This window comes from Acartia tonsa, chromosome 5 (assembly GCF_053477335.1).
Source record: "Acartia tonsa isolate MP-2025a chromosome 5, ASM5347733v1, whole genome shotgun sequence".
Lineage (NCBI taxonomy): Eukaryota > Metazoa > Arthropoda > Copepoda > Calanoida > Acartiidae > Acartia > Acartia tonsa.
In genome coordinates, this window is record NC_137264.1 from 43,490,347 (window position 1) to 43,511,612 (window position 21,266).

Here is a 21,266-nt window from a genome sequence, read left to right on the forward strand (position 1 = left end):
TTGTCATATAGTACCATATAGTACAAAATTTTGACTATATAGTACATAAAGTACATATAGTACACAGTGGTCACCCTGTATGTTTGATGAAAAACTCGTTTTCATAATAACAAATAGAAATAAAGACAATCGAGGACAATTAAATTAAAAGTCACGGTATCCTAAATTTCTGAGCTTGATAGAAAATGGTAAAATGTTATCATGTAAGGGTAATATTATCTCTCTAATGCTCATTGTTTTTTTTTACACGAAATAGATTTTATCTAATAAAAAAGGAAAATAGATAAAAAGTATAGGAAGATAAAACTATAAAACAAAACAAAATCAAAATGTAAGCAAGTTAAGACTGTTTAAACCCTAAAAAAAACTATTAATTGGCAATTTATTTTTTTAGAACTTAAAAAGCATTTACTGATATGCAATGCTACTCTTTTACTCGGGTTTATACGTTCTCCAAACCATCTGTCTGTCCAACCATGTCACTTTCGTAGATATACTTTAACTTCTCTTTAATGATACCAGGTGTTTGTGTACAGAGAGGGAGGGGACATTGGGCTGTTTATTACACTAGTCCCCAAAGTTTTTAAGTAACAGTTTCTTATACTACGTATGCTATAGGTACATTATACAACTTTGATTTGTTGGTTTCAACCACTAATAATTTGTAATCTTGTAATCTAATGAAGGGGTAATTTGTGTATCATTATTGTGGATGAAAATCAATTTATCTGTCTTTGTCTTATCTCCTTAGATCCCTGGTTTATTTAAGTTAATAAATACAAATCTACATCCCTGCCACGAAGTTTCTATGTTTCAATGAGGTACTAGACATTTTAGAAAATAAATATAAATATGTATATAAATAAAGGTCTGAAATCAAGAAATATTAAATAAATTAACTAAAATTATTAAAAATCATAAATTCATATCACATAGGTACTAATACAAAAATTTTTAACAACAAGGATGACAACATCCATAAAAGCGAGCATCTAAACTCAAATGGTAGGAAAAACAAGAATAGCACTTCTACAGTGTCAGAACTTAATAAGCAGAATGTAAATGTGTTAGTCTAAACAAATCTATGTACCTTACAATCGATAGGATAATTCTAACTTGCATAGATTATCAATAAGAGCTATCCGTTACATACATATAGAACGAGCCTAATTAAAGAAAAGCTTCGCTGTTAATAAAATCATACAAATATATTCAAGTTAAAACTAAAAAACATTTATTAACCTACCCACTTTAACTGATGTTCTTTATAAGTAATTAAAATGCAAAGAATAGAACAATTTAGGTTTTGAGACTATTAATCCTGTTTCATATGATTTAACTTAAAAGATTGATAAGCATTATATTTTATTGGCACTCTTAAAATAAGAATATTTTATAGGGCCAGGGGAAGATTGAGATGTGGATTTATTTATTTACTTTCTTAAGTACCAGTGGCTACGCCTCTAGAGGCCTCTAGTGGCATTTTAAATGTTTTTTTTGTTCAAGTCTCTACGATACCTCTTTATTGCTTTTAAATTCTATGATATCTCTTTATGTTTCGTTCAAGTCTCTCAAATATTTAATTTTTTTTCGATTTAATTTATTTCTCTTGAGAGGGTACTGGTACCCTCCCCCAAAATAGTTATAAACCTTCCTGGGACCTTTGCGAAGATACTCTGTTAAGGAGAACCCGATCGGTTCAGCGGTTAGCGAGATCCTTCGGTACACACAGACAGAAACAAACACATTCTGTTACTTTATTATAAGGATTCTTTATATCCCCCCAAAGGCCCCAAAAAGCACAACTTAACCCACCCAGTATTTTTAGAAATAAGAGGGGGGGCGAAAGTGACACTTTTTGAAACCAAAACTAAAAGTCAAAGGAACTCAACTAAAAAAAGAGTTACAGGTCTGACATTTTGCATGGCAGTTGCTTTTTAGAGGTAAAATATGGAACTGTGAAGAAACGGAGTCGCAACCGACAAAAACCGCCGAGAAAAGGCAAAAAAATTTCGGCGGTAAACGGCGGTTGCGCCGCCGTTTCTTCACAGTTCCATATTTTACTCCTATAAAGCAACTGCCATGCAAAATCTCAGACCTATAACTCTTTTTTTAGTTGAGTTCCTTTGTTGACTTTTAGTTTTGGTTTCAAAAAATGTCACTTTCGCCCCCCCCCCCCCCTTTATATTATAGATAAAATGCTTTAATGGTGTGGGTATTACTATAAGGTTCTTAGATTATGAAGATATGGATAGATAGCTGATGATCTCACGAGGTTCCATATCATGTACAGGGGGTACACCACCTTCTGGTTCTTCTTGCAGATCTTTCCTGAAATAAGTTAAAATATGAAGCAGAGATGTATTCTGCAAGGAATCCCCTGGTCAAAGGGGGGGGGGTAGGGGGGGGGGGATTGGATAAAAATAAGTAGGGAATCAAGAAATAAACACTCAGGAAAACATTTTTATCCCTCCTTGGAGGGAAAAAAAAAAGAAAATTTGTGAAAGGGGGGGGGGGTGATTAATAAATTACTGAAATATTTTTTCCACCTTTTTTGGGAAAAAATAAGGGGGGACGGTGGGGCCCTGGGGGGAATGAAATATTTTGCAGCCGAGAAAAAAATATTGTGCAGAATATCCTTTTAGTTTTAAAAAAAATATATTAAGCTAAGGTTAGCAATATCCAATCTGTAAAAGTAAAAATTTCATAAAAAATTGTAAGCATAAGTTACAAGAATTCCATGTAACATAAATACAGTATTTCACATAGCAATGAATAAAAAAGAATTAGTCACCAAATCGCATGCTGATTTAAAGAAAATAAGACACATCTCAACTGCTTATATCATAATCTTATTACAATTCCTACCTAGAAAACTAAAAGTACATTGTTCCTAAAAAAAAAACTTAAAAATAATAAAGACAAATTCTAAATGCCTACCTATAAATGGTATACATATCCTTGGCACCCGCAGGATTATATTGATCCCAGGGATGTATAGAGTGCAGACGACCAAGACTTGGGTAAACAATAGCCACCATTATGAAGAAAGTTAAGCACAGATACAAAGGCATTGCAACAGCCCAGTATTTTTGTGGAAAGAAGTTCAATCCAATGCTAAAATAAAATAAAAAGTTTTTAACACTGTAATAAAATGAAAATGTCTTTTTTTCAAATTTTATTTAGATATATATTTTTGTATACCATATTTTAGTTATATATGTAAATAAATACCTATGAAGAGTTGAATCAGGGAGAAGCAGAAATAAGAGATACATAGCCAGACAAAAATTGGATAACAAGAACAAGATAAATCCGTAGACAGCCCGGCTTGGCGTTGGAGCAGGATTATGCTCGGGGGCCAGTCCTCCCGACTTTGAAGGACGTCGCCAAATCATTGTATTTATCTTAGAATCACGAAATAAAAGTTACCTAAGTTATCTAGGTTAAATTACTGTTTAAATAGTTTTTTTTTATCACAAAATCACAATTTAAAAGTTCAGGCGAACCTATTGTTTAATTAGTAAGAAACTTGCGACCGTAGAACTGAGCTTTCTTCTCAAATGCAGCTGATTTGATGGGGCTGTTTACCTCGTAGAATGGATTCATCACCTTAGGAAAATGATCATAAGCATAAAATACAATTCGGTCCGTCTTTAAACCCCTCCCTTATGATATCGCTTACAGCAAGATTATCTTCCTAGGCTATTTCATGAATTAAAACATCTGATAATATCTTGTTTTAAGCCATCCTCCTGGGAGGGACATAGGAAAAGCCTCTTTCCGAAAAAAAAATTGGGGAAATTGAAAACCAATCCAACCAGAATTTGCAATCCCTGTTTCTTTCTGTTTTTTAAGAATCTTAAAAATCATAGTGAATTACCTGTTTTATATAAGTTTCATACATCTCACTAAAGAAATTCTTTATTCCATCCTCATTCTAGAAAAATAACGGGTAAATTCAAGGTTTTCATATAAAAAGTATTTGATATTTTGACTGTGGGTGTTCTGGAGAATCGCAACTAAAATGAACCCAAACAAAAAATACTACAAGAAAGTTTAAAGTTCAAGTTTTTTTCAATTAGGATCAGGAGTGTATACCTCGTAGAATGAATTCATTTTTTCCCCAACTGAAATTTTTTTCATTTTTTTCCCAAAGGAGAGGGGAAATGTTTGCAGTACTCTTTATTTTATTCATTTGTTTTACCCTTCCCACATATTTTTCTAGTTTAATCGCCAAGGAGAGAAAAAAAGGATAAAATGTTTTTAGTACTCTATTCCCCCCCCCCTTTTTTAGCAGGGTATCTCATGCATAATATACATCCCTGATTTTTTAAACAAACCTTTTCTCGCTTTTAATGACATACAGACATTGTTAACAATAGAGTAGCAGCAACACAATTATCATACCTTGACGTCATGAAGCATTAAAAATCTTTGTCTACTAGCGGTCACAAAGGCAGAAACAAACCATTCATTAAACTTGTCAACTATCTTCAAGTACATATTAGGAGTTCTAAATAAAAAAAATAAAGATTTCAACTTCATGCGCAATTCTTTAGTCTAATTAATTATGCACACCTATAATTTTTTTATCCTATTTTATAAATTAAATAGTAAGTTTTTGTTTTGTTTATAGGGTCCTAGGACAAACGAAGAAGTCCCAAACGTCGGAGTGGACAAACGGAGGAGTCGACACTTTACCTAACCTAATCTATTTTAGACCATCTTTTTATATGCCTAACCCCTGCGGGGGGCTTATTTGTACATTCATATCTTAACCTAACCTCTGTATGGAAATACTTAATTAAATTATTATTTTAACACTCCTGCGTGTGTCCACTCGTCTTTTTTGTGACTCCTGCGTTTGTCCTGGAACCGTTTATGGCTTTAGATATTTATAACTGCTAAACCGATTGAGTCATCCATACAAGAGAGGCTTCACATTGTTCCCGGCATGGTTCTAGGTTATATTTTTAGATTTAAACCTTGGGATGGTTTTAGACTTTTTTTCTGCCCCTTTTCTACAACAGAGCTCCTAGATGCTAGGGGGGCAGCTGCTAGTACTAATAAAACAAGAACACACCTAAGCATATGTTCGTCAACCAAATCAAGAGCAGCATGAGCAATAAATTGATTCAGATGTCTGTGATCTTCTTTTCTACTTTCTCTGTTACTTGAAGAACTACAAATAATACAATAGTCATAATCAAAAGCTTCATATATTAAAAGATGGTTATTTTTGTAAAATATTGTTCTAAATTTTCACGAGATAAAAAACTGACGCAAAAACAAAAAGATAATTAATAGCCAAGACTTTGTGCCAGTGGGGTAGATTTAAAAATGTCAACAGAACTATCGCCGTAAGAAAATAAGGTAGGTATAGCTAACAAGAGAAATATATTTAAAAAAATAATATTTTGGGGGCCAGATAAAAGCGAAGTGTTGCCCCCCAAATCACGAGAAAATCAGCTGACATTACCAAATATTTATTTGAATTAATTCATTTGTTAAGATTCATGCATGAATAATAATTGGGAGAGAGCATTAATTGGTGCCCATTGTCTTATCACAATATTCTTAAAAACTATATTTTACCTACTAATAAGAAAAATATTTTACATCACCTGAATTCGATTTCAAATAGAGGATTATCCTTGTGACCAACAATGACAAAATAATAGTTGCCGGACATTATTAAACCACTCAGAAGCTTTGCTCTAATATTGTTCTTGCTGAATACCTAATTTATTATGTTTTAGGATAAAGAAAAGGTGAAATTAAACATAAAGATCATAACAGAATAACGGACCAGTCAAAAGACCTATCCCATTAAAATCAAACCTATTAACCTTTGGATTTCAAGCAATCTTCTACAGGCTTTATTAGACAATTGTCAACCATTGCAATGCATTGCCATTAAACTAACCCATTTACAAAAATCATTCAAAAATTTTTTCTTTATCCTTACCTTAGTTGTAAGATAATTTCTGAACTTACAAAATCTTTTAAATCATTTTGAAAAATCTGCAAAGATAATTAATACAGTGATCAGTGATCAAAACAAAATATTTAGTATGCCTCGAGACTAGAATTTTAACAATAAGAATTATCATTTTATACAAGAAGAAAAAATTAATGATTTTGATTAAATTATGTTCATAATTAAAGTACATCACATAAAGATTAATGAAAAATAAGTTGACATTTAATGATTACAGTATATTTATTTTCGAAATGAGAAATATCTAGTTTTTGCTAATTTTTATACAAAGTTTGATAGGAAATAAAATCTTTTTCTTAATAAATGTTTTGAGCAATGACAACTGTATGTACATGCGTGTTTGTGTAGATGAAGGCCATATGATTGAAAAATAAGCTGTTTGGTTTAATTTTTCTCTGAAATTAAGCATAACTTTCAAGGAACAAGACAAAATTCATGAAAATAAGTAGAACACATTAAATTCTTGTCTGCCTAGTTCTACTATTTTCTAAGAATATTAAGAAAAAAGATTAATAGTTTTTGTGCACTATTTTGCAGGAGCAGAAAAATTGTTTCAACTATATTACTAATGTCATATTAACTTTAATTTTGATACCTTTAAAGTATATTTCCATTAATATTAATCATAAGATTTTCTCACTGTACTTGGTTTATTACAAATATGATGTTAAAATGAAAATATAAATGAAGAAATGCACTTAGGAAGTCTGAATTTAATATGAGATAGGCGAATAATTATAAAAAGTTTAGATTTAAATACTGTAAAAAGTAAACAAAGTTTATATACATTAACAAAAAAAATATACACAAAGAAAACGATTATCTTTTAAACTTATGATGAAAACACTAATGTGAACATGGAAGAACATAAAAAGATAGATAAAGGTTTAATTGAAAAGGTAGTAGTGGCCCTTTTAATAATATTAAATAATTTACATTGAAAAATTATTTATAATAGGATTCTTTAAAATCAATTAAAATACATATATTACAATTAAATTTTATAAATATCTTACTTAATTAAAAGTTGATTTTATTTCATTTTACCGGGTCAATATTTTTGTCTTTGGTTATTCCATGAATCAGTCATTGAACTAACGTTTCAACTGTTGACTTCCAAAATATTCTTAGGCCGAATTTAAGATAATCTAGGTATATTTTGAACTAAAATAAAAAGGTTTTTATTAATAAATTAAGAAGCGAGAGTGGTTGTGCCATTTTTTAATAACAGAAAAAAATAACTTAGCCTAAAAACGCGTTACAGCAAAAGCATTTTGATTTTCCAAGGCAGCTACTTAATGTAATTTTGAATATTGTAGTAAATTGATTAATCGGCAGAGTAACTTTTTTTGAGGCTGAGTTTGTTAGTATTTGATCCAAAAAGTGGCACTTTTAACTCTCATCAAATATTACATAAAAAATTAAAGGGGTAGTTTAACGAAATGCATTTGAACTTAAGGGGGGGGTTTTTAATGCAACCAACTCGTAATCAGTGATTAAATGGCACTTAGAATTCGAATTTCGATCAGAAATTTTGCTTGAATAATCCTTGGTAGGTCTATTTTCCCTAAATCGAACAAAAAGTTGGAAAAGTAACGGCTAACGGCTGGCGGCTCAGCTGTTTTGCCATTTTATTACTATCTTAAGATTTAAAAAGTCACGAAACCTATCTTCATATAATACTTTTTCTCACTCAAAAACCTTATCAAACGGTTCTAGCCGGTAGCCGTTGGTACTAGAAATTTAAAAATTGGTTATTGCTATCATTTAACATGAATTAAACCAAAAATATGTTTTAAAAAGTTGATTCCTACGTAATTAATGATGAATTTGCCCTGAAAATAGGCAAAAAACGGCTAAACGGCTTAGCCGCCAGCCGTTACTTTTCCAACTTTTTGTTCGATTTAGGGAAAATAGACCTACCAAGGATTACTCATGAAAAATTTTAGATAGAAATTCGAATTCTAAGTGCCATTTAATCACTGATTACGAGATGGTTGCATTAAAAAACCCCCCTTTAGTGAACCGCATATTTTTTCCTGCTTAATTGGTTAAACTACATTTATATGGCATATATTTGAAAGAATTTCAATTCTCTACCACATAGAAAATATCAAGACTTGAAAATCGTCTCATTGTGATATATGCAATTTAAAAGACGATTTTCAAGTCTTGATATTTTAAAAACTAAGTGGTAGAAAATTGAAATTCTTTCAAATATATGCCTTATAAATGTAGTTTAACCAATTAACCGGGAAAAAATATGCGGTTCACTGAATTAAGTTCAAATGCATTTCGTGAAACTACCCCTATAATAGTAAAAGGGATAATACATATGCAAGAATTCCCAATTAAAATCTCCTGAAGAAAAAGATATAGTTATTCATATACTAAATATAAGCCATGACATATAATTATTTCAGCTAAAAATTAGATTGCATATCTCCTCAAATCCTACCAAATAAAGAAATCCATGAATATTTTACACCCTATTCTAAATTTCTTGAAAGGCACTGCACTGAAAAAAGTCCATTATAAAACAGCCGAAAACATATCAGTAACACAAAAAAAGTTTTGACAATCAATTAGTGACTTTAGATTTAGGTACGGATTAATCAATCCAAAGCTTAACTTTATTTAAACATCACCTTAATGTCAATTTCAATCTTAACAAGATCTTTAGCAAAAAAACTGACTTTCAAAATTATCTATGTCTCTGATTTTTAACAAAATAAAATCCCAACTAATACTTATAATAATATACAATACATCAATAATAATCACAACGAAGTATAAATGTGCACTTATATTTTAATTTTTAACACAATAAAGATTATTAAAAAACATAATATTGAATATTCTGGCTAAATCTCATATTATGCAAATGGATAATAAATACTTCACAAAACAAGATTGTTATTATCCACTAGCAAAATATAGAATTTCAAATAATTATTTGAACTGTTTAATGTAGATCTTTTTTCCTTGATAGTGAAAAAAAAAATAATGGATTGTCATTAAATATTGAATAGTCGTCTAACTATTATTGAATCAAATTCATACTATTTTCTGTATTATATGGATTAGTATTGAAAGAAAAATTATTTTTTTGATTGGCCAAAATAACAATAACTCATTTAAAAAATAAATCTATTCCAATCCTTGTTGGTATTAATGTAAAGAATTTCAGTTTTAGATCCAGTATTGAGGTAAAGAGAATATCCAGCGATTTAATTCCTTTTTAATCTTAAAAAGTTTTGTAAAAACAACCCTTTAATCCTACTTCTCATCACACCAGGCATTTATTTCATCCTTAAATTTAAAAAAAAATCTGAAATGCCCATAATTTATAAGACTTATTATAATCTCTGAATATCTATTACTCCAAAATTAGATATGATAATATCGTTGCTTTCATTTCTATTTGCATTAACTATTATTAATATGAAGTGAAAATATACATTTTGTTATTCCTAGGTATTTTATGCACAGATGATTATTTTTTCTACTTAATTATTTTATCAGAAAGTTGTGATTTATAAAACTAATAGTAACTTCTTTATTATTGTATTTTTTAAATCATAGTAACCAAAAGCCAATAAATGCTAAATTAAGTGCTTTATTATCAAAATCAGGTGATAATAATTAAGATCAATTGGAATTTCAATGATAAATATTTGAGTATTGATTTTGTGCAAGTGTCTTATTTTTTTCAGCTGCAAAATTTATAGATTGCATTTTTTTATTTAGGATATAATGATTTTCTATGAATAATATAAATATTTCTCGCTGTGAAATTGTTAGGTAGTAAATGAAGCTTTAATTTCTAGTAGGTAATTTAAATGTATTGTCACAAAAAAATGTTTTTGGTCATTTAACTATAAAAGCGTCATTTTTTCACAATATTCGGTAAAATTGGATGCATGCTTCCAGTCAAATGCGCTTATTATGTCAAACTGTACTTAATTATTACCTAACTCATAGTATAATTAAACGAATAATTAAGAACAGTTTGACCAAATAAGCGCATTTTACAGGGAGCTTGCAACCAATTTTATTGAATATTGCAAAAGATGTCGCTCTTTTAAACTTTCTTCAGTCAAATTTATTGGTTTAAAAATTCTTTTTCTCCTACAGAAAATGATTCTTAATTATTTTTCACTTTTAAGTTTCAAGTAGAGTATCTATGACTAAGTTTTTAATATTTATCATAATTGCAAAGAAAATACCTAGTCCATTTGTTTTGTTTTTTACAGCAGAAAAATTGAATTCATAAATACTCCATTTCAAATAGCTTTTATCAACAACTAAAAATTAGAAGTGTTTAATAACTATAAAACTTATTATTGAATGGTCTTGTTATATTATTTTATTTCTATTTAACACTGAGATGTATTTTACTATTCTCATTATTATTATTATCACTGAAGCTGCGTATAGGAACAAGGCATAATATGGGGGGACAAGTGTATTGTATCTAGTTCGTAATACAGGTATCTAGTTTATTTAGAATCACCTCAAAAGTTTAAAACTCATTCAACGCTTCCTAGAATCAGGAAATAGGAAGCCTAATTGAAATAAATAAGTATATCTAATTCCTTTTTACTGTTCCTAGGAAGTTACATATTATATTAATTTTTCCAGCCTTCAAGTATGCTTCTAAAAGTGCTCGATACCTGGATTACGAGATGGATACAAAATTCTTTCCCCTTTATACCACAGTAATGCAAGTGTGCAATGCAAAGGTCAAGGTCTGAACAAGCCTTGTTATAATATTCAATTGAGGTCATGTACTCATTTGTATTCTTTTTTATTGATTATATCTTTGTGTATTTTTGTATCACTGCATAAGAAACACTTTACAAGGAGTCTTAGAACTATAAGGATTTTTAGAACATTTTTGTGCTTTGGAATATTTTTTCTTAACATAAAATCCTTGTACTTCTAAAACAACTAATGCTCACAATATTTTCTTTGTCACAATATGTTCAATAAGGCTTTCTTAAAAGTTGTGCTTTCATATATTACATTTCATATATTTTCTATGTATAATTTCGTGATTTGATATTGTATTTATTTGGGTAAATTGCCATTAGTCTCTGTTTCTATGGGTTATCCCTTCTTGAGATAGTTTCCTCAGTAGGCAAATCTTAGTGTCATGTTCTCAGAAGCCACCCTAAAGATATTAAAATTGAAGACTTAGTGTTTGTTTAAGCTAAGTAACCAGAACTAATTTAGCTATGTTACTTTAAATGAACATGAATAAGTAGGGGATGGGTGCGGGGGAGACTTCTTCGAAAGGGTGACTCATCCTCCCTGAAAATAGCCTAAAACCACTACAGGAACAATACTACAGTAGGTATATTCACTGAAAAGCACATCCTAGAGTCGGTTCATCGATTGCCGAGATCTTAAGCTTCTAACTGGGGGACAGACAGACAGACATCGTTCTACTTTGTTTTATAGTTAGAAGTAAATGTTACATTTTTGTTTTATTTGGACGCAATCATACTCGTTTAATTATTAGGGTAGTGTCCACACTGTACCTGAGGGTGATAGTGCAGAAATTTCATAGGTCACGCTTCAGCAATACTGATACAATTGAGAAACAACATATGCACGAGGTCAACAAACCTAAACAAAAAATTAATTATAATTTTGATTCAATTCAATACCTCTGGCTGCAAACAAGTTTTTGAATCAGAAATTTTTGTATATTTCTTGTTAACCCTGGCCCTCATCTAATAGGGGTCAACAAGAAATTGATATTAAATTCTTTTATTTTCGTAGTCGCGGAATACTGTCTACAAAATCCTACAAGAAATATGAATTATGAATTGAAAAGATTAATTTTTGATTGAAAAGACAAAAAGAATGATCTTAAATAACAATTAAATATAGGTATGAAAATTATTTTAACAACTTACCCAGGAAAATATATGCAGTGGTGATCAACCAAAATGAAAACACATACACAACTCTATAATTGAATTTATGAATCACACTTTCTTTAAATAGTGGGTTGCGGATTTTTTGGGTGCTCTTTGTATCAAAATTATCAAAACTTGAATTTTCTTTTTAAGAATAAAAAATATTCTTTAATGATACGTTTTTAAGGTTAAAATTAAGTGATTCAAAAATTTCCTGTTGCAATAATCTTTGTCTAATTCATCAATAGCTTGAGATTTAGGCCAGTAAATTCTGTACACCCACACGCATCCTACCATATAATAAAGATTAGTTCTACAATGTACTGTACATTTACAATGGCAAGTAAATTATGTCTATTCGTTCTTTGTAAATACAACTCAGAAAATATAAAATATAATAGGAAAATTTTGTATGGGTTGATATGAAGGTAAAGCGAGGATGCTTCAAGTTTTAAAACCCACACAAAGGAACTTTGTTTTAAAAAAAGATAAAGCCGTGTGACTTTGTCTGGCAATTGCATAATGTTGAATTTTCCAAGAATGACGGGTTTGTCCGAAGCTGCCAAAAAAAATAAAGTAAAAGATATTGTAATTCCAGCGCGGATTTTTAAAATTATGTGTTTTTGCGCAGTTACGTGACTGAAGTCATCCAACCTGTAATAAACCATCCACACAGGAAGAAAGTGATAAGACTTTGGGCTGGGTGTGTAGGCTCGGGATCCTGCAATTTACATAATAAAATTAATCATGAAATTGTTTTATCATTTTCAAACTTATTTTATACGGCAACTTAAACACCTAGGTAATATTTTGGTGATTAGGATTTGTAAGGTTGGTAAAATACTCTTAGGATCCAAGAATTCAATGGGTGAATTTTTCGGAATTAGTTCAATGTTTCGCTTAATTAAACGTGGATTTAATAAAAATACCTGCAAATCTGCATTAGTTTCAACTCTCCTGAGGCGAGTTAAAACTCTGATGATATATTTGAATGCTGAGAATGTTCCTAAAAAAGTTTTGGTTAATTTTTACTTAATTTAGTTTCAATAAAAGTGGATTAAATAAATCTTTTAATAACATGTGTGCACCTGTGTTTCTTAATGATGACGTTTGGTACTAAGTAATCGTGAAGTATGAGAAACTTGTGTAAGCTTCTGTAAGCTTAAGCTTAACGTTCAAGCACATTGTCTTTAAACATTGTCTTATAGAAACTCTTTAATATCTCACTTTAGCTGAATATGGTAAGAAGCTTTGACTTAGGGTTGTTCTAATCTAATATCATGTACGACGCACGTAAATATTGCTTATCCAAATTATTCCCTATATCCCTACAGTTGCCTAACATATTAAACAGAAATGTATATTACCTCCAACAATGAGAAATATTGGTATGTATGGTTCTGCAGGACAGTCATTGAAGTAAACTAAATTAAAATCAGGAATTAGAGCTATTATCATCAGGCAAAAGCTAGGTAATGTTTGTAAAATACAAGACATAAAATCCTATTTTATATTTCGACATTTTAAAAATTGTTTTCAAATAATTAGGTATCAATTAATATTTATTTTATTTTTCATGTTAATAAGAACAGATAAGATGAGGCAGATCTTTGAAGTTTGATACTATTTACTAATCGTAATGAAAAATAATAACTAACCTGACCCTATAACTATCATAGCCACTGGTATAACTATAGTTATGCTACAAGCAATAGTACATCCAATAGTTCCTAATAACAACAAAAGAACCTGGGAAAGAAAAAAAAGTTTGCCATGTGTTACAATTATATGTTTGAGTTCAAATATCTAGTTGGGATTATCAGGATAGCTTGAAATATTTCCTAGTGTTTTGATTGATTCATATAATTCCATGCGGACCAGTAGGTCAATTAAAGGAAAATCATGTAGTCTCTGGAATCTAGTTTCTATTAAAACCTTTTAATTTTAAAAATTTTCACTGGCTTCATGAATAATTGAAAGATACCTACCTACATAATATCTTAATTTTTCAATTTTTTTCAAACTACACACACTTTCACTTGTTGTTAGTGAGTTCGAAAAGTTTATTATCTATAATACAAAGTAGCTTGATGTCTGTCCGTCTGTCCGTCCGTCTGTCTGTCTGTCCGTCTGAAGCTTAAGATCTCGGTAACCACTGAACTGATTGGATTCTACTCTTCAGGGTATATACCTATCGGTCCTGTGGTGGTTTTAAGCTATTTTCTTGGGGGGTGGGACACCCCCAACCCCCCCAAAAATGAAAATTTACCCCCCCTCAAAAAAAAAAAAAAATTTTCTTGACAACACATTAGACTATGAGCAGCACCAGTAGTTTCTTGAGAACACATTAGAATATTTTTTTTACGAATTTTGCGAATTCGTTATTTAAACGAAAAAATGTTTTCCTGCTGGGTAGGTGCAAAAATTTGCGATTCGTTCTGCTGGGTAAGTAATAGAAGATGTAATTATACCTCTTGGGGCAAAGCCCCTAGAGGCTAGGGGCGAAGCCACTAGTTCTATTTATATTATATTAGTGCCATTGGCCTTCTGAGCACATTGAAGCCTCCCACAACATTTTCCATAAAAGTTGAAAAACTAATTCAATCAATTATTTTGTAGGTAACAGGGACAAGATATACAGAGGCACGCCACGTTTATTTTCTTTACTTTTTTTTGACAATAGTTAAAAGGCGGATTGTGGGACATATCTACCAATTGATACGATTGATATACGTAAAATCTACACTGGTAAACAGTTATGGCAAACAATCCTTGACTAGAAAATCTATAACATTTTTGGATGCTTTGTGAGTGTCTCGTATTCTTCCAAACAAGGAGTCGTAACTGGGCGGCTCAGCTAAAAAAAAGATGAAATCTATTAATGCTTTTCATAACTCTTTTAAAATTATAGATAACAAGATCAGATGAGGAAGTTAGATTAAGCCGGTACCCAGAGTTTTATAACTATGTTGTCTTAATTGTTAGCTTAGAAACTGAATGTACTTTTAATGAATTTTGTTTGAATAGTTCAAAACTTTACAAACAATAAATTCAGATACAAAAGGGATAATTATGTTTATTATGGTTGGGGATGTTCATCAATTTATCGTTTACTGTCGTAACCTTTAAGACTTTAACGCGAGAGACATTTAATCATCCTCTTTATCATTGTATTTAAAAAAACTGTACAATTTTTAATAAAACTTACCATTAGGATCTACAGCTTCGTCATATGAGGGAGGTGGACCGCGGGACACTCCCTAGTGTCATAGAATAATAAGTGTTAAAAAATAGTAAGGGGGAGTATTTACTAAAGAAACTGATTAAGGCTGCATAATGCTATGATCTAAATTAAGTGGAATTTCTAAATGTAGGCTGATATGCGCCTAAAATAATATTACCAAAAAAATTAAAAGGAAAAAAGTACATTTGTCACATTTACTATGAATTCAAAAATTAACACATCAACAGATAGATTATACAACAATTTTCACAAAGCACTTTATTAGTTCTTAGCGCAACTCGTTAAGACATTTTTCCCCTTCTCAACTGTGATAAAATTAAAACCCTAGGTAATGATTTCTTCTCCTTCGTAGAGATTCCTCTTAACTTATTATCTACTAGCGGCTTCGCCCCTAGCCTCTAGGGGCTTTGCCCCAAGAGGTTTGATCAACCTAATTTTTCGTATTTTAGATTTAAAAAGAAAAAGTAAAAAAATTTTTTTTTTTTTTGGGGGGGGGGGGTATTTTTCATTTTTGGGGGGGTTGGGGGTGTCCCACCCCCCAAGAAAATAGCTTAAAACCATCACAGGACCAGTAGGTATATTCCCTGAAGAGTAGAGCCCAATCGGTTCAGTGGTTATTGAGATCTTAAGCTTCAGACGGACAGACAGACGGACAGACGGACAGACGGACAGACAGACGGACAGACATCGTTCTACTTTGTATTATAGATAATACAAAGTAGAACGATGTCTGTCTGTCCGTCTGACCGTCTGTCCGTCCGTCTGTCTGTCTGTCCCTTAAGATCTCGGTAACCACTGAACCGATCGGATTCTACTCTTCAGGGTATCTACCTATTGGTCCTGTGGTGGTTTTAAGCTATTTTCTCGGGGGGTGGGACACCCCCAACCCCCCCAAAAACCAAAAAATCCCCCCCCCCTTTTTTTTTTTTTTTTTTTTTTTTTTTTAAGGAGTTTCCATGGTCCTTTATGGTCTCTCGCAATAATTTTTTTTTATCACCTCTTGGGCAAAGCCCCTAGAGGCTAGGGGCGAAGCCGCTAGTTAGATAAATAGAATGAGAATTCGTTAATATTAAATTTTAGTCACTTTATATCTATTTCAGTATATTATTATTCCATTCCTGATGAGCAGGAACTGTGCCCGGTATTTCATGGTAGGACGGCGGCGGTGACATGTGATTGGCGGGGGAGGAGGCGGGATTGCTCGGCGGAGTGGCGGTTCCAGATGGCAAGTAATCTGGGTCCAGTGGATTCATGATTACTAAATATAACTTATTTCATATTAAGTGTAGAATAAGACTGACAAAGACCCAAAGGGTTGGGGGGGGGGGGGGGTTGTATAAGAGGATAACGCCATATGATTTCTTTAATCTTTACAGTTCATGAAATTAGATCAATGAATTTCTTTTCCAGTTTTAGCGGATCAATTTATATCATTTGTTACAATATTAAGAGAAGATTTGCCTCACATTGACAATCTTTGAAATTAAATTTTTCTGCAAAATATTTGTCTCTCAAACTTACATGAAGTTCTTGGTGATGCTCTGTCAGCCGGATGAATTGCGTCCAGTGAGGCTGAAGGGTCCGGAACACCCCGACTTGATCCGGATTCTTGTCTGCACAGTATCTGACGTGAACCTTAATAAAAACAAAAATATACCTATACTAGTTAGGATCATTCAAAAAACATAAATTTTGCCAATTAGGGTTCCGACAAAAAAGAAATTGTACTGTTCTTACCAGGGTTTCGGATCCGCATTGATTGTATGCGGATCCAGATCCGGATCCGGATCCTCAAAATTTGGTCAGTGCGGATCCGGATCCAGATCCTTGACAATAAAAATAAAATCACCAAATTTTTCAAAAAAATTTATTCTTTAATTCGAAGTCAAAAATACTTTTAATTTTCAAGTCTGAACCTAAACCTTAAAGATTGGCTCTCATCAAGAGAATGTCTGAGATTTTATATAAATATTTCCATTTTTTCCGCATTTATTTTAATTCCAAGGATCCGGATCCGCATTTTTTTGCGGATCCGGATCCTTGGACTCAAAAATATGCGGATCCTTGCGGATCCGGATCCGAAACTCTGGTTCTTACGACCATGTAACAAAATAAATCAGTAAGAGGAAACTTAAAATTTTTGAGCATTTGTATTGAAAACATGGAAAGATTTTTAAAACACTATTTTTATTGGCGTCCAGTCGAGGTGATGTATTTTATTGGGAACGAAACTTAAGACCAACAAAATAAAACTTTTCTTCACTGGCACCTAGATGAATAGTACGCATGTACGCTGTGATCTATCCATTCAAGCAATTATAGTCGTAAATATAATTATCGATGATGTATGTATCCTGTTATATTTACCTGATTCTTGTTTGACTAACGGGTGTCGGGACGTGGTCCCATGGCCATCCATTTTATTCCAAATATTATCTTTAAAAAAAATAAAAATTTTGGACAAGCAAATTTTAAATTCACATATGTAATTTAATACTAAATATAAGTAGGCTTGTAAAAATACATCTGGAAAATTGTAACTTGTTTCCAAATTTAGAAAATGTCAATAATTATTAGTATAGTAAAATCGATTTAACAAATTTAAACTTTAACAACAAAAATTTAAAATGAAAATCCAAACAATAATTAATTATGTCTCTTTATAACTAAATAGTCAATAAATCTAAAAAGTGTCTTTTAATAACAATCATAGGTGAACAATATTTTATTCCAAACATAATAAATTTTCATATCTAATGTTTAAACTTACAAGGATGATAACATATATCCTTGAAGAAAAATTATTGAGTTACTGAGCTTTCTAGATATATAGCAACGCAAATGTTACAGGAATCGTCATTTCAAGTTTGAAATCGATAGGGTAATTCTAACATGCCTAAATTAACGTTAAGAGCTATTCCATATGGACAGGCCGCCTAAAATATCGATAAGTTAGTTCTAAATTAATTGGTAAATATTGTTTTGTTAGAAAAACAAGAAAATTCTGTAGAAAAGCGCAATGCCGAATTACATGTTATGATAAAAATCGCCTTAATAGACAAATTATTTCTTGACAAAAACTCCTTTCTTACTTTATTTTAAAAACGATTTAAAAAACCTCTAGAATAGAAAAAAAATAATATAATGTCATCAAATTTCTGTTTTTTTATATAGATTAATAAGTGTATGCTTTTCAATAGTTTTACAATAGTTGAAAATGCTCTAGAGAAATGGGGAAAAAATGTCAGGATATTTTTGTTGTTAATTTATGAAGACGACATGTTTAGTATGAAAAGTAGTGCGGCATTTGCGATAAAAAACAAAATATTGAAAATTTTGTTGTTGTTGTGTGAACCTTACCTCTCGTCTTTTTAATAAAAATGTACCTATTATTACGTTTACCTGTTGTATTGTTTTCTTTATGGATTTAGACATTTTTTAAAGGTTTTTTTCGTTTACAGTTAAATTTATGTAAACCTGAACAAAAACTAACATAAATATATTACTACGATTAACTAACAAACAAAATATGATTTTTAGATATTTATTCCGATATTAAAATTAATTGTTTCAATCACCTTCAGATGTCTAAGTTAAACTAAAGTTATACAAAGTGCATTTAAAGTTGAATTTAGTAAACTGCATTTATTTTTCTGTTCAATAGTTCAAACTACATCAATAATATTTGAAAGAATTTCAATTTTTATACCATGTAGTTTTAAAAATAACAAGACTTGAAAATCATATTTTTTAAAAAATGCAACATAAATGGCTGTCCTGTTTTCACAAAAACAGCATGATTATTATTTTAGTGGTGTGTAATTGATTGTTAATTATTGTATAACAAAATTATATATATTAGATAGAATACATGTAACTTTTGCTTCAAATTATTTTACTGAAATGCACTTAATTTATGAAACTGTCCCTTTGAAGGATATTAATATTAACAAATAAGTTTAAAGATTTTGTTGTTTAAAATATTTTTTTAGATATATGCATATATTTCAAATGTAACAACTAGTTTCAATGTTTTTTTTTAGAATTTAGCATAAATACATGGTAAAAATGTCAAGACTAGTAGAAAATCCCCTTTTTACAAATGAAGACACAGATATGGTCATTATACGAGATCCTAAGGTCTCAAACATGACTTCTAAGGACCAATGTGTAAAGGGTAAAAAGGTGACCAGGACTTTTTCAGAGGATTCGCAGTCAGAATTAATATTTTCTTGTGATAAATGTAGTCAATCCTTTTCTGATTCCATTAATTTGGATATACACAAAAAGAATATTTGCCAAGACTCTAAAGATGCTTGTTCTGAAAGTTTTGATAATCCTTCTTTTTTATCAACCATGTCCAAATATAAAGAAACAAATCAAACTAATTCACAAATTAATTTATGTAACAAATCCTTAGGTATAGTAGCCAAGTCCTCAAAAGTCAAAAGTCATCATGATCGGGCTAAAAAATTGAATAAAAATGCAAAAGACCTCACGCTAAGTGATATTGAGCAGATAGAATCCAGCTGGAAGGAATGGAATGCTAAAAAAATACAAAGGGATGGAGTAAGGATTCAAACTGCCATATGTGGCATTTGTTTTCAAAAATTTGATAATCTGTTGACTTTGAAAGAACATAATAAAACCCACTCCACTGGAGGCGGTCCCAAAAAATGCCGCCTCTGCTACTACTATGTGTCTGCTGCCTCAGACTTAAACAGACATGTTATTATACATATTGGAAAAACATTTGATCTTGAAAAATTGAAGAAAGAAATTGAGAATCGCCGTAGAAAGGGTCATGATAATACATCACAAAAAAATATTACCAGAAAAGTAGTTAATCCCACAGGATTAGCAAAGAAAAATATACAAAAGGTTAAAGAAGGAATTTACCAATGTGATATTTGCCAGAAATCATTCAATCATAGTACTAATGTATATTTGCACAAGAAAAAGCATGGACTCGAAAAAACTCATGAATGTCAGGTTTGCAGAAAAATTTTTAATAAAAAATTTCAACTTGAAAATCATGAAACAGGTCACAGAATTGAAGAAATTGTGTGCAGATTTTGCGAGGACAATTTTAACACAATGTTAGTTTTAAAAGATCATATCAGGTCAAGACATGCTAATGTTGTTGGAAGTTCCAATCATGCTCCAAATATAGAAAGTTCTAAAATGTCTTGTGACAGTCAATCATTTTCATCCAAAAACACCGTTAACAAAAAGATTAAGAATAAACCCCTTCGAAAATACTCCTGTAACATATGTCAAAAATCATTTCCATTTCTGAGTTATGTGTTAAGACATAGGAAAAAGCATGGTATGGAAAACTCTAATGAATGTCAGTTTTGTAGAAAACTTTTCAAATCATCACATGAACTTAAAAATCATGAAGCTCGACACAAAGTTGACGACAATAAAGAAATATGTGACATCTGTAATGTTGCTGTCTTACACTTACAAAAACATAAGAAAAGACATGGGAAATCAGTTTTAGAGTGTAAAGTTTGTAGAATGATTTGTCGAAATCTAAGACATTTCCAATTTCATTCAAAAGTACATGGAAATAAATCTGGAAATTTGAATTTTGATATGAAAGATCAATCAGAAGAACAAGCCAATAATTTAGATCACCCAAAACCAGGTAAAGAAAAGTGTAAAATCTGTCATAAACATATGTCATCAAATTTGATTGCCAAACACGAGAAAAAGCATGGAAACTCCAAGTTTGAATGTCAAGTATGCTTTAAGTTATTTCAAAATGGTAATGTACTAAAAAGTCATTTAAGATTACACAAAGGGAGTGAACCCAAACAAATCCAACAGGATAAGATCAGACAAGAAGTATGGGTTAGTGTCAAAAAACTCGAAGACAAATATAAAACAGACCAACCAATGACTTCAATAATTTTGGAAAACAAGAAAGAAAAAAAGACTTGTAAGATTTGCCATTCCACAGTTTTAGATTTGATAAAACATATGAACAAGCATGGCAAATCTAGGTATGAATGTCAATTGTGCAGAAAACTTTTTAGATTTCCTCAGGAATTTAAGCTGCATGAAAAGAGTCACAACATTG

At 30.9% G+C, this 21,266-nt stretch overlaps 3 protein-coding genes across 6 annotated transcripts; all 3 read right to left on the bottom strand.

The window, feature by feature from the left end:
• Nucleotides 1-2,110: 2,110 nt before the first annotated feature.
• PIG-P (phosphatidylinositol glycan anchor biosynthesis class P) lies at nucleotides 2,111-3,398 on the bottom strand. The gene is made up of 3 exons (XM_080161808.1): nucleotides 3,235-3,398; nucleotides 2,941-3,117; nucleotides 2,111-2,331 (listed from the first exon to the last, which is right to left on the bottom strand). Exons 1-3 carry the CDS (start codon nucleotides 3,396-3,398, stop codon nucleotides 2,238-2,240), a joined length of 435 nt encoding a protein of 144 aa, XP_080017934.1. The 3' UTR covers nucleotides 2,111-2,237.
• Nucleotides 3,399-3,475: 77 nt separating this feature from the next.
• Trs20 (trafficking protein particle complex subunit 2) lies at nucleotides 3,476-6,066 on the bottom strand. Its single transcript, XM_080161809.1, has 6 exons — nucleotides 5,972-6,066; nucleotides 5,628-5,743; nucleotides 5,087-5,185; nucleotides 4,411-4,516; nucleotides 3,884-3,940; nucleotides 3,476-3,612 (listed from the first exon to the last, which is right to left on the bottom strand). Exons 2-6 carry the CDS (start codon nucleotides 5,693-5,695, stop codon nucleotides 3,517-3,519), a joined length of 426 nt encoding a protein of 141 aa, XP_080017935.1. The 5' UTR covers nucleotides 5,696-5,743; nucleotides 5,972-6,066; the 3' UTR covers nucleotides 3,476-3,516.
• Nucleotides 6,027-18,182, bottom strand: LOC145319590 (uncharacterized). Of its 4 annotated transcripts, none has more exons than XR_013879959.1 (14): nucleotides 17,546-18,182; nucleotides 16,700-16,813; nucleotides 16,296-16,436; nucleotides 15,143-15,193; nucleotides 14,705-14,791; nucleotides 13,593-13,682; nucleotides 13,302-13,358; nucleotides 12,864-12,940; nucleotides 12,589-12,655; nucleotides 12,149-12,224; nucleotides 11,932-11,984; nucleotides 11,551-11,638; nucleotides 10,969-11,180; nucleotides 8,532-8,874 (listed from the first exon to the last, which is right to left on the bottom strand). XR_013879959.1 is itself a non-coding variant. In XM_080161807.1 (13 exons), exons 1-12 carry the CDS (start codon nucleotides 17,595-17,597, stop codon nucleotides 11,574-11,576), a joined length of 930 nt encoding a protein of 309 aa, XP_080017933.1. In that variant the 5' UTR covers nucleotides 17,598-18,182; the 3' UTR covers nucleotides 6,027-7,168; nucleotides 11,551-11,573. The 4 variants fall into 4 exon arrangements, 2 of the variants coding, with proteins under 2 accessions (XP_080017933.1, XP_080017932.1); XR_013879958.1 differs by lacking the exon at nucleotides 8,532-8,874 and adding an exon at nucleotides 10,309-10,861; XM_080161807.1 differs by lacking the exons at nucleotides 8,532-8,874; nucleotides 10,969-11,180 and adding an exon at nucleotides 6,027-7,168.
• Between the last annotated feature and the right edge of the window lie 3,084 nt (nucleotides 18,183-21,266).

Bases quoted from the DNA above. Each gene is read 5' to 3' on its own strand.
- PIG-P (XM_080161808.1), bottom strand. From the start codon at position 3,398: ATGATTTGGCGACGTCCTTCAAAGTCGGGAGGACTGGCCCCCGAGCAT. The intron at 3,118-3,234 runs GTATTTATTTAC...ATTTTATTTTAG, and splicing joins CCTGATTCAACTCTTCATAG to CATTGGATTGAACTTCTTTC. The intron at 2,332-2,940 runs GTAGGCATTTAG...AACTTATTTCAG, and splicing joins GATATGTATACCATTTATAG to GAAAGATCTGCAAGAAGAAC.
- Trs20 (XM_080161809.1), bottom strand. From the start codon at position 5,695: ATGTCCGGCAACTATTATTTTGTCATTGTTGGTCACAAGGATAATCCT. The intron at 5,186-5,627 runs GTGATGTAAAAT...TATTATTTGTAG, and splicing joins CTATTTGAAATCGAATTCAG to TTCTTCAAGTAACAGAGAAA. The intron at 3,941-4,410 runs GTATGATAATTG...TTATTTTTCTAG, and splicing joins TAATGCTTCATGACGTCAAG to AATGAGGATGGAATAAAGAA.
- LOC145319590 (XM_080161807.1), bottom strand. From the start codon at position 17,597: ATGGATGGCCATGGGACCACGTCCCGACACCCGTTAGTCAAACAAGAA. The intron at 12,225-12,588 runs GTTGGATGACTT...ATTATATGGTAG, and splicing joins GTGTGGATGGTTTATTACAG to GATGCGTGTGGGTGTACAGA. The intron at 11,639-11,931 runs GTAAGTTGTTAA...TTTTTTGTTTAG, and splicing joins CACTGCATATATTTTCCTGG to GTTTGTTGACCTCGTGCATA.